General features: G+C 40.1%; 1 protein-coding gene across 1 annotated transcript in view; it reads left to right on the top strand.

Moving 5' to 3' along the window:
• galnt9 (polypeptide N-acetylgalactosaminyltransferase 9) overlaps nucleotides 1–12,242 on the top strand; it is a 105,811-nt gene extending 93,569 nt beyond the window's left edge. The window contains exons 9-11 of the mRNA XM_005733571.1: nucleotides 1,123–1,218; nucleotides 10,940–11,107; nucleotides 11,228–12,242. Of these exons, the coding sequence (XP_005733628.1) occupies nucleotides 1,123–1,218; nucleotides 10,940–11,107; nucleotides 11,228–11,374 (411 nt within the window). The 3' untranslated portion in view covers nucleotides 11,375–12,242. The remainder of the gene's footprint in view (nucleotides 1–1,122; nucleotides 1,219–10,939; nucleotides 11,108–11,227) is intronic.
• The last annotated feature ends 346 nt before the right edge of the window (nucleotides 12,243–12,588 follow it).

The raw sequence follows: 12,588 nt of genomic DNA, 5'->3' as shown, positions 1-12,588 counted from the left end.
TATATAAATAAAAACAAGCTGCTGATTATTTCACATTTTACTTGTGAGCAACGGCACATTTAAATCTTACAAATATAGTTATTTGGCTTATATCGTGATAGATATTGTTATCGCCTGAAATGAAAAAAACATATCGTGATATGAAAAAAATCTCATATCGCCCAGCTCTAATTGTAGGGTCTTTAAGGTAAGGGTCTTTACCTTAAAATGTAAAGCAGCTTGAGTTTACTGTTGTTGTTATTTGGTTATATACAAATACAGTTGAATTGAAATGTCATGAATAGTCCCACAAATATAGGAGCATAGGCATTTAGATCAAGTTCAGAGCTTTGACATATGACAAAATGACATATTTTAAACAAACTGCATACTTTTTCATAACTTAAACAAGTAGTTTTGTTCCTTAAAGCTAGTCAAACTGCAAGTGCAAACTTAAAAACTAGAAAAGAAAAGACTGCATTCAACCAGAAAGACCTGCAGGCAAACTTTCTCCACTAGCCGATGTGAATTAATCAGAGAGAGAGAAAAAATTTCCCTTCCAGACTTCACTCAAACTAATAATTTTTCATCTAAATACAGCCAAAATCATGGCAAACTTTAACTTATGTATATGGTAATTTTGTCAAAAGACATTTCCAAGAATTACATCTGGACTGTCCGTGCAATGGAAAAGTGTTGCAATTTCAGTCAGTGTTTCATACTTTTCCAATTTTCAGACAACAGACACCCAACACACATATAAAATATGTAAATGAGAATAGTTTCATTGAGATTTCTGCTGTATTTAAATACAGAGGGCCCAGAGTGTAGGAGATGGTAAAATTATCTGGCACCATGCTAATCGTATACATATAACACGTTCCTATTGTTGAGGGTACACTACCATTAGAATCAAATAGACTCGAATAGAATATAGAATAGAATAAACTTGTGTGGTTCTCCAGTTCCTCAGATGCTTATGTACTTTTTTGTGTTTGCTCTTGCACCTAACATTCAAATGTTCAAATGGAGAATATTTGAAACAAGCTGTTTGTTTGGTTGTTTTTAAGAATATTGGATATGTAAAATACTGGAGCTTTCAGCAGCTTCATAGAAACATCATCTTTTTTGTTTCTCTTGCAGGTGAGAAACAGCAAGGCCAGTGGCTACTGCCTGGACCAGGGTTCTGAGGACGATGATAAAGCCATCCTGTACCCCTGCCATGGCATGTCCTCCCAGGTCAGCAGATCTTTCTCTATTTCCTGTTTATTTTGACTGCTGTTTTTGATACAGATATTCAACAGTCAGTAATGCCATTAATTAAACTGTTTGTCAGTGCATTGTATTGATTCTTACTCATTTAAGTCTGTAAATTGGGCGTCTTTGCAAAAGGTAAACATACAGAAACCTACAGAAAATTCTTTAGCAGATTTTTTTTTTAAATCAACACATTCTGCATTTTAACACTAAACCTAAAGATGATGTGGTGCAATTAGTCTCCTCTTTAGGCAATGTAGCATCCAAGTCAGGTTTTACATAGTAAGTGTGAGGCACAGACATGCTATAAATAGAAATGTGTTCTTCCCATTGGTACTCGCTGATTAATATAGACCACCACACACATCCCTCTACGGGTTTTTAAGCAATGCAGGATGCATATACTACAAATATTCTCATGGTTAAATTAAATTGAGGTCTAACACAGAATACACATAGAGGGAAAACTAGCATCCTGTGAACTTAATGCTAGTTTGAAAGACCAATACTCACCACATGGTGTTCTCACTTTTTACAGATTAAGTTATGTTTGGACACTGCAAATATTTCAAGTATTCTCTCAGAACCTGTTCACTCTAAATGATGTTTCGACCTATCATTTGCTCTTGCAGCCAGAATAAATCTTCAAAAATCTTCCACCCCTACCATGTAACATGACTTGAAGGTGTCTCGGCTTCAAATTCAGCACCCACATGAACTACAGCTTCTCAATCTCTGTGACTCGACCTGAAAATATTTCTTGACTTTATCTGCATAGGAGTGCTATTCCTACTGGCGTCAGTGTTAATGCAATGACCTGCTCGGTCCAAAAATATCTGGATTCAGTAGATACACCAGAAAGGCTTAGCACAGCCCTCTGTAGCAAACTGTAATCAGTATACTGTCTGAAGTTTGCCAACATCATCAGTTAACAGCATGCTTACTAATAATAACAGCCTAACAACCAATCAATGTGACTAGCTTGTTGCTGTCATAAGTGGCACTCTGTTCATCTTATTAAGCAACAATTAAACAATCATTGTCAGTTTCTGCAGTCAGGCAGTTAGCGTGCTAAATGCTAAACATGTTGCTATCTACAACAATGAAAGTTTAAAAGTAACAGTGGTAGAGTTATATAATCAAGATTGGCCTTAATATGTGATACTTAACCTGTGTGGGTGTGACTATATGCTATGGATAGATATATAGCATTCCACCCCTCGGTCTATCTGATGCTGTCATTATTTAAAAGCAAAGAAAAAAAGCCCTAAAACAAATAATTACAAACTCTACATACCATCTAATAGCCAGCAGTGGTGGCTCTTCTCGTTGAAAAGGAAGACAGATTGGATTGTCAGTGAGAAAATGACCGTGCTCCTTACTTTATTTATTACACCAAAAGAAAAGTTTTTCCTAATGAGGTTATCAAAATAACCTACTACTTTCAAGTCCCTCACCCCTTAGATACAGCCCAGTGCTTATTGTGTGAATTATGGTCCCATTTACAGCAACATAGGCAATAAAGTAGGGTATGCTTTAGGGCATGGCTACCCTGTATTTGATAAGTTGCTACTGTATGAGCAAGTCCTTCAGTTTATCAAATTTTTTTCTTTTTGCTAATTTAATGACAAAAGCCAAAATGCTCAGTTCAAGACTCCACGTGGTGAATTTTAGAGCAGCAACATCCATCTTTTAGGGATTTGTATATATAAAAGGAATGTGCAGCAGTTAGGCTACTAAACATCTTTATGCTGAAGAGAAACCTATGAGGTAATGGATGCACTTGGACATCTTGAAATGAAAGCAGCATCGCAGCTTAATACGCTTTATTGATGGCTTTGGATTTTATATCTATCTATCTATACATAGATTAGTGCTGGACAACGCTGGACAGCATCAGCGCGTGTCAAAGGATTTTTGTTTTCATATAAATTGATCAGCTTCATGAAATGTGCTTTTTGTTGATCACTAGGCAATCTACATGTCTATGTGACTTTTCACCTAATAACTTTTGTGATGAACTTATTCAGCTACTAAATCACTTCCTGTTTTTAGAGAACAGATGTAGAAAAGGGGAAATAACCCATTGCTCTCGAGTGACGTTGTTATTTTTACACACACACACAGACATAAGACATGTATAAATAAAGTACGCAGGCAGTGCCGAGATGCAGATCGCAGGGTGCGTTCGTTACTGCCCACGCATGTAAAGACGACTGCAGTGTTTCTGTTTTCTAACTCAGGTGTCTTAGATGAAGAACTACGGGGTGATTTTTAGAAATCCCCTGTCAGCGCGTTAATGAGCTAACCGCGCTAACGAGCTAACCGCGCTAACGCATTGACACTGTGCAGCCCCACGCACAGGGCGATCAGCAGTAACTCGTTAACGGAGATTTGCCACGTAAATGCAGTTACAGTGGGGCAAAAAAGTATTTAGTCAGCCACCGATTGTGCAAGTTCCCCCACTTAAAATGATGACAGAGGTCAGTAATTTGCACCAGAGGTACACTTCAACTGTGAGAGACTGAATGTGAAAGAAAAATCCATGAATTCACATGGTAGGATTTAGAAAGAATTTATTCGTAAATTAGGGTGGAAAATAAGTATTTGGTCACCTCAAACAAGGAAAATCTCTGGCTCTCACAGACCTGTAACGTCTTCTGTAAGAAGCTTTTCTGTCCCCCACTCGTTACCTGTATGAATGGCACCTGTTTGAACTCATCATCTGTATAAAAGACACCTGTCCACAGCCTCAAACAGTCAGACTCCAAACTCCGCCATGGCCAAGACCAAAGAGCTTTCGAAGGACACCAGGAAAAGTATTGTAGACCTGCACCAGACTGGGAAGAGTGAATCTACAATAGGCAAGCAGCTTGGTGTGAAAAAATCAACTGTGGGAGCAATCATCAGAAAATGGAAGACCACTGATAATCTCCCTCGATCTGGGGCTCCACGCAAGATCTCATCCCGTGGGGTCAAAATGATCATGAGAATGGTGAGCAAAGATCCCAGAACCACACGGGGGGACCTGGTGAATGACCTGCAGAGAGCTGGGACCAAAGTAACAAAGGTCACCATCAGTAACACACTACAACGGCAGGGAATCAAATCCCGCAGTGCCAGACGTGTTCCGCTGCTGAAGCCAGTGCATGTCCAGGCCCGTCTGAAGTTTGCTAGAGAGCACATGGATGATACAGCAGAGGATTGGGAGAATGTCATGTGTCAGATGAAACCAAAGTAGAACTTTTTGGTATAAACTCAACTCGTCGTGTTTGGAGGAAGAAGAATACTGAGTTGCATCCCAAGAACACCATACCTACTGTGAAGCATGGGGGTGGAAACATCATGCTATGGGGCTGTTTTTCTGCCAAGGGGACAGGACGACTGATCCGTGTTAAGGACAGAATGAATGGGGCCATGTATCGTGAGATTTTGAGCCAAAACCTCCTTCCATCAGTGAGAACTTTGAAGATGAAACGAGGCTGGGTCTTCCAACATGACAATGATCCAAAACACACCGCCCGGGCAACAAAGGAGTGGCTCCGTAAGAAGCATTTGAAAGTCCTGGAGTGGCCTAGCCAGTCTCCAGACCTCAACCCCATAGAAAATCTGTGGCGGGAGTTGAAAGTCCGTGTTGCTCGGCGACAGCCCCAAAACATCACTGCTCTCGAGAAGATCTGCATGGAGGAATGGGCCAAAATACCAGCTACTGTGTGTGCAAACCTGGTAAAGACCTATAGTAAACGTTTGACCTCTGTTATTGCCAACAAAGGTTATGTTACAAAGTATTGAGTTGTATTTTTGTTATTGACCAAATACTTATTTTCCACCCTGATTTACGAATAAATTCTTTACAAATCCTACCATGTGGATTCATGGATTTTTCTTTCACATTCTGTCTCTCACAGTTGAAGTGTACCTCTGGTGCAAATTACTGACCTCTGTCATCATTTTAGGTGGGGGAACTTGCACAATCGGTGGCTGACTAAATACTTTTTTGCCCCACTGTATGCCTTAAATGTTGCTCATCTCAGTTTAATTCATATGTACTGTGAGCATCACTTGCCTTTATTGTTGCTGATAAACATGCATGAACTTTGTCATGGCACTCAAGTACTCTGGTTTTGCAGCTGGGTTGGAGAATTTGCAGCAGTTCTTTTGGATACTGAGACAACTTCAGTTGCTTTGGTCTCTTCATCCCAGATAGACTCCATAATGTTGAGATCAGGGCTCTGTGGGGCCCGTGCCATCTGTTGCAGGACTGTTTCTCTTCTTGTTGCTGAACAGATCTTTCTGATTCTGCTGTATTTTGGCGGTTGTTGTTATGCTGCACAGTGAATTCAGGAATAAACTGCTGCCTCCCGACAGACTGAAACTTTTTTGCTATAATGTACACTGTACACGTATACATGATATAAGCAGTGATCCATGTGCAGCAGTCATTTAAAATGAATGAACCATGCAGCATGTTGCCTCCTGTCCTCTTAACCAGCTCTTGAACCCCATGCAGGTTCCAAACAGAGTGTTGAAGCTGGGGAGTATGAGATGACATGAACATGCAAACAGATGATGTGCAAGCACTAATTTTAAAATGTGAAAAGATCAGTCAACATACCGTAATCACTTATAGTGCTGACATACAGTATGTCTGCAGTTAGATTTAAACACACGAAAAGTGAAGAATTTTTCAGAATGTGATTAAATATGCTGCGATTTATTTTTCTTTAACGGTAAGAGAGGAGAACATGCAGCTCTTGGGAGTTTGGTATTAAATTAAATCCGAAACTCATTTTAAATGTGGTCAGGATTTGAAGGAAACACTGGAAAACTGGGGCACTCCCAGGAAACAATTATATGAATATGCAGGAGGATGCTGCTGGGGGAAAAAAGAGAAAGCATCTTCTCAGCACAACCTTTACTTGAATAGATACCAGAACAAATGATGCTGTGGGTGGGAGGCCCTTGTCCTGTTTTTGTGCTTATTTTCTTCTCAGTGAAACCAAATCCATTTCTCAAGATATGCATGCAAAAGCTACCCATGCATCATTTTTCAAACATTTCCCAACTTTCCTGCAAACTGCTCTCGTTTTTGGTGATGCAAACCACCTCACTGGCCTCTCCTGCAAAGAGCTCCATGGTGTCAGTAATGCAAAGCTCGATCAACTCTTAATCCTGCTCCCCAGAGGGAAATAAACAAATGGAAATGAATTTGATTTCTTTGCATCATTAGATTACACTGATGACTGACATTATTTTGAGCCAGCTGTATTCATTTTTGTCATTTATAGAATTTCTTTTTTTTTAAGATATAAAAAAAACTAGAATTGATCAGAATGACTTCTCGCTGTGCTTCAGAGAAGTGAGTGTGTGCACGCTCTCCCTGAGGAAATCTAACTCATGGATAATGTCTCACATTTGTTCAGCAGTGCAAAGCAGTGAAAGGATGGTGGTGGAGACACAGAGCCGGCCCCATTACACTACTAGCGTGTGCGCACATCTACCTTCATAAAGCAAATGATGCAATATTTTATTGTCCACTGATAAAATTTTGGGATTGCTTTCTTTGCTGTATCACGATCCTCCAGTAATCTGGCTTCTCTCACAAACAGAGGCAGAGTATGAAGCTATCGGCAGGCTTGTGTGCGTAGTGATGTGCGTGTTTCATTTAATAGTGGCTCAGTATTATTTGCATGTGATTTAATAAAAAGAAACAGAGTGGACAGCTGTGTGTAATAACGATACACTTCTCTGATAAGAGGCTGCAGATTTATCAAAATATCTGTCCTGCTGTCTTCAGATGGCTACAGGAAGGTAATGAACTTAAAGAGAAGCTTTTCATGCAGTACAACAGACAGAGTTGACGTGACCTTTTTAAATTATCTATTTTAAAGGGTTTCGCAGTGTTTCACCAGCACATTTTAATAGGATTTTGGTGTATGTTAACAAAATCACACGCTCTGTTTCAAGGCTTGGCCACAAGACAAACTGTGGTATGACTTTGTGGTGCAGCAAGGAAGTTGCTCCACGGTTGCACTATCACCGTAACAAAGAAGACTTGCTATTAGTATGACCTCCAAAAAATGTTCTGCAAAACTCTGGTGATTGCAGAAACGCAATGGAGTGTGTAATGTTGCTGCATGAGCCACAGGTTAATTGGCTTGGCAGAATCATTTCCTTGCGTTAATTATTTGTTATGGACTCATTTTAAATGAATTAGCATATAAAACGCTGCCAGACTAAGCTGTAAACAGGTATTAGTGGGGATTATATGGAGTTTGTCTGGTGCCGAGTCATAGTTTACACCTTTATTAAATCTGTTTAGAGCATTAAAACCTTGAAAGACCCAAGAGGTCTACAGAAAATTCTTAATAAGACCATCTGTAATAATGACCTCTGCCTAAAGGTCATTAAACTGTGTCTCCCATTGTTGAGTTTCAAAGAAATAAATAATAATACGTTTCAAATGTGTATGTGACATGTACAATGAGAGTTCCATACACATATTTGGATGCGTATTTTACTAGGATGCTGATGAAATATGTATTGCAGTGATCAGCTCAGCCAGCTCCAGTAGACTTCAAGTGAACCAAGATATGGTGCTTTATTGTTTTCCTGTTTGTTCTGAGTGCCTCTTTATGACAGAAGATTGGATTAAAATCCACATGGATCTCCCCTCTCACATGAACAATCACCCATAGAGGCAGCATGTGCATTTCTAGTTTCTCCATCCATGCTCTATAAAATCACCACTCAGACAAACATGTGCTGCAAACATTTCAATGTTAAAATTTATTGAGTAAAGCAGTTTAATACAAAGCAAAATGCTACAAAAGCATTACCAGGTTTAGAATTTTAGTCTTTATGGGATTCATTTTACAGGTAAGCAGCTCATCTACTAATCGGAAGGTTGGAGGTTCGATTCCTGGCTGTTCAAGTCTGAATATTCTTGGGCAAGATACTAATCCCAAACTGCTCTCTGATTCATCCATCAGCGTATGACTGTGTATGAGTTATAGATTTAATGCACTTATGTTGAAAAAGCATAGAAAAAAGGAGCGCTTGTGAGAATGCTTAGAGAAGAAAAGTGTTATATAAGAACCAGTACATTTGCAGTTTTATAACAGTACATGTGTTTTAAGGTTTTTTTAATTTTTTTTATGTGATTTTTTAAGTCCGACCATTAGAACAGCTGATCTTAAAGAAAATAATGAATAATTGAAATCACATTGGTAGAACAGCTGTGGGTTATTTTCACATGAATAAAGTAAAATAAAGAAATACGTTTTTCAGAAATCTTGATTCTTGTTATTACACCGATTCTTCCAGGAAGTTACATAAATACAGTAAGTTATATAAAGTACTTAACATGTTACTACCTACTCTGACAGATCGTGCATTTTGACGATTTAGGGTAGCCAAAGCAGCTTGGCCGTCATAGTGAAGACCTCCCTAGCTTTGGGGTCTCATTTTTCAGAGAGGATCATTCCCATAAATTATGAATGTTATCTCTACTGTATCCTTGCGTAATAGATACGTATCACGACAGAGGCTTTCATGCACCGGATTACACAATGAGGGATCAAATTTTGGTTGTTAAGAGAAACTGTACCATAAATAAGCTGCACTGTGGCTTCAATGCAAAGTAACTTGAGCCTATTTTAGTATATGAAATACAAAGCTTATTAGCAATTAACAACTGGAACAGTGCGAAAATCGAAATTCCAGAAACTGCAGCAGCTTCCATACGACGAATCAATCAGTATAGTGTAGCATCATAGCGAGAGAGCTTTAAAAGCTTTAAGGTGGCTATTTAATTAGTTTGTGGTTGATTACAATTCATTAAACTGTCTGTGTTGATATTATGACTTGAATTTAGTTCTGTTCATGCCAAGGGTTGCAGGAATAGTGCCTAAATACAGACTAAATACAGAACAACTTAAAGCCTGCCTTTTATTTCAGCTGGTCTACAATCTGCAGAATCCTAAAGTCCACAGTGGGCACAGGAGGGTGACGAGACACACCTGAAACTAAGTAAAACAACAACTAGAGGAAGTAAAACAAGGCATGTGACTATCAAAATAAAGCAGGAAGAAACTAAACACTGACAGAAATGAAGGCTTGACAAGACTCAAACAGATGCTGGGGAAGCTTGGAGTAAACTAAAACATGAAGATTCAATAATAACAGAAACAAGAATAAAAAACTATTAACTAAGAATTCTAAATATCAAAAGATTATAATCAAAACTGAAAGAAAAGAAAATACGCCAGAATGTCTGTGAAGGTTCTCAGTCATCCAGGTCATCGTAGTCAAAGGAGCTTGCAAAGAAAAGCGTCTGGACTTCTTTAAGTTGCTTGAAGACGTTTCACCTCTCATCCGAGAAGCTTCTTCAGTTCTAAGGTCAAATGGTGGAGAGTCCCAGATATAAACCTAGTGGGAGTAACCCCCCACAGAGGGACAAAAGGACCCCCTGATGATCCTCTAATCACCTGAGCCAAGGTGGGAAACTGGGTGTGGGTCCCAATCAGCCAGGGTTTCGGGTGTGTTCATTGTGAAACCTGGCCCCACCTTATCATGCGAATTCCTGAGGTCAGATGGCCCAGGATGTGAGTGGGCGTTAAGGCGTCTGGGAAGGGATCTCAAAACTGGATTATAGATGGCAGAGAGTTGGTGTCGTAAACCCCCGCCTCTGCCATCTATAATCCAGTTTTGAGATCCCTTCCCAGACGCCTTAACGCCCACTCACATCCTGGGCCATCTGACCTCAGGAATTCGCATGATAAGGTGGGGCCAGGTTTCACAATGAACACACCCGAAACCCTGGCTGATTGGGACCCACACCCAGTTTCCCACCTTGGCTCAGGTGATTAGAGGATCATCAGGGGGTCCTTTTGTCCCTCTGTGGGGGGATACTCCCACTAGGTTTATATCTGGGACTCTCCACCATTTGACCTTAGAACTGAAGAAGCTTCTCGGATGAGAGGTGAAACGTCTTCAAGCAACTTAAAGAAGTCCAGACGCTTTTCTTTGCAAGCTCCTTTAAAATACGCCAGAGTTCAGAGTCCCAAAAATGACCTTGGCAGTTCATTTGACTTCTATTAATTTCCCATTATTATTATTTTCCAAAATTACTATTGTGTCATCGTGCCTACCCAACATGCTCTCTCTCAATTTGTACATTGATTACATAAAAGACAGGCTGTAAATTACTTACAAAGAAAGCTGAGAGGCAGTATGTGTCACCTTTCAATTTAGAGAAAATTATCCTAAAGTTGCTGTATATATAATTCAGGGCACTTTGTAATTAATTGGGATGATAAAGTGGGAAAGATGCACTCGTGGAGGTATGTGGTATTATGTGCCCCAAACATTAGGCTAAGGGTTTCAAACATATGCTCCAGACAGAACCGGTGCAGATGACTCAGATAACAGTGAAGGAAAAACACAATCTGCCAATCAAGCCTTAAACCCATTTTCTCCTTTCTGCTTCTGTAATTTCTGCCTGTCTGCTTTTGTAGAGCAGAATAGGTAAAGCACATTACTGCATATCACATTCAATCACATTCAATGAAGCACATTTCCATCTTGCGCTTTCCACCGGTGCCCTCTAAAAAGTCAAGTGTTTGCTTTTTATAAAGCTGTGTTTTCCACTGCGGTCTTTAATTTAGGTAGTGTAACACATTTGATTCCCTTTGGCTTGCAGCTGGCTCGGTACTCTACGGAGGGGCTTCTCCAGCTTGGTCCCCTGGGGTCCACCACCTTCCTGCCTGATACAAAATGCCTCATTGATGATGGCAGAGGACGCACTCCCAGTCTGAAAAAATGCGATGCGGTGTCGAGGATTTCCCAGAGGCTTTGGGACTTTACACAGGTAAGAAGAAAACGTGCAAACGGATTTAAAAGTGATGATTGGACGTGTGCATGCAGTCTGTTTTTTCCTTAAAAGCACTTTAAAAATTTGCCGTTATTTTTGTCTGTGTTTTCATTGCAGAATGGGCCGATCATCAGCAGGGACAGTGGCCGATGCTTGGAGGTAGAAATGTCCAAAGACGCCAACTTTGGCCTTCGCCTTGTGGTCCAGAGATGCTCTGGTCAGAAGTGGATGATACGAAACTGGATTAAGCATCCCAGGCACTGAAACCAGAGAAAGACCTCTGAGACAGTTTGGGCAGCGTTTCAAGTCACAGTTAGATCTTAAACTGTGGACAGTTCAGAGAGAGCAGAGCGCCGGTGGTGCTGGTGTGTGGTATTTCACACCACAGACTACACAGTACACTGGGTCTCCCTCAGGCCACAGAGCTTTCCTATACTGAGTTTTAAAGAAGAATATGATCAATCTGTGTGTTCCACTGAGCTGCACATTCATACCAGACCTTATGGCAGGCTGCACCGTTTGAAATGGCCCACATCTGATATTCAGCTACAGCTGTACATGTATAGAGCAAGTCATCTGAGTGCAGCCCCTGAAGGTGGTTCAACGTTCTAGTAATTATATTGTTTCTACTGTAAAAGTATCAGCTCTTTGGAGATGAGAAAGCGTGGGTGGGTGTGTGATTTCTTTTTTTTTTCCCTGAGTGAATCGGAGCAAATCAGAAGATATAATTGCTGTCAGTTGCCACATGAAAGTGATTATTTTGGGCTGTGATATGGAAAATTGCTTTGGACTTAATGTGCTGCCCTGGCAAGACATGTAATAGGCTTCAAAGGGGCTGCCCATCATTAGATCGGGGGACATTTCAACTGCACTCACATAAACCACGACGTTCTTTGTTTCTTTGGACTGTATTGCTCACTGTGGACATGAGCAATCACGTGCCTTTTTGTCTCATTTTTCTTCATCTGACCAGGGAATGTCAGTCCCAAAAGCATGTACAAAATTATTTGAAAGTTATTAATATATAAAACAATGTATAAAACAGTCTAATGATAGTAATATATTGTAAAGGGAAAAAACAGTGGAAAATTGATATCCGTAATCCGATAATAAATTAGGATAATAAAATCATTTTTATGACAAATCACCTCTTTGATGTTTTTTTTCCCAGCGCTTTATGAAACTGGTGTCAACTTTGGCTTCCTGTTGATACTTTTTTGTTTGTTACTACTATATATTGGAAGGCTTGAAGCAATCAACGGCTGCAAAATCACGTCTTTTGTTGTGCCCGCTCTTACAACCACCTCAAGCCACCATCGGGTCTCTAGCCTTGTGAAATGCAATTGCTTCACATGACTCACAGGATAGTTGGTGTTCAGAGAGCACAGAGAGCCTTCCGGTGATTGTGCCCAGAAGGTAACCTCTTTACCATTTTTCTCCGATGTAAGCAAAAAGGTGACAGGTGACCCTGCTGGTCT

Source organism: Pundamilia nyererei, unplaced genomic scaffold (genome assembly GCF_000239375.1).
Source record: "Pundamilia nyererei isolate P.nyererei 1_Seehausen unplaced genomic scaffold, PunNye1.0 scaffold00053, whole genome shotgun sequence".
NCBI classification, from domain to species: domain Eukaryota; kingdom Metazoa; phylum Chordata; class Actinopteri; order Cichliformes; family Cichlidae; genus Pundamilia; species Pundamilia nyererei.
This window is presented reverse-complemented; position numbering and strand designations above follow the sequence as displayed.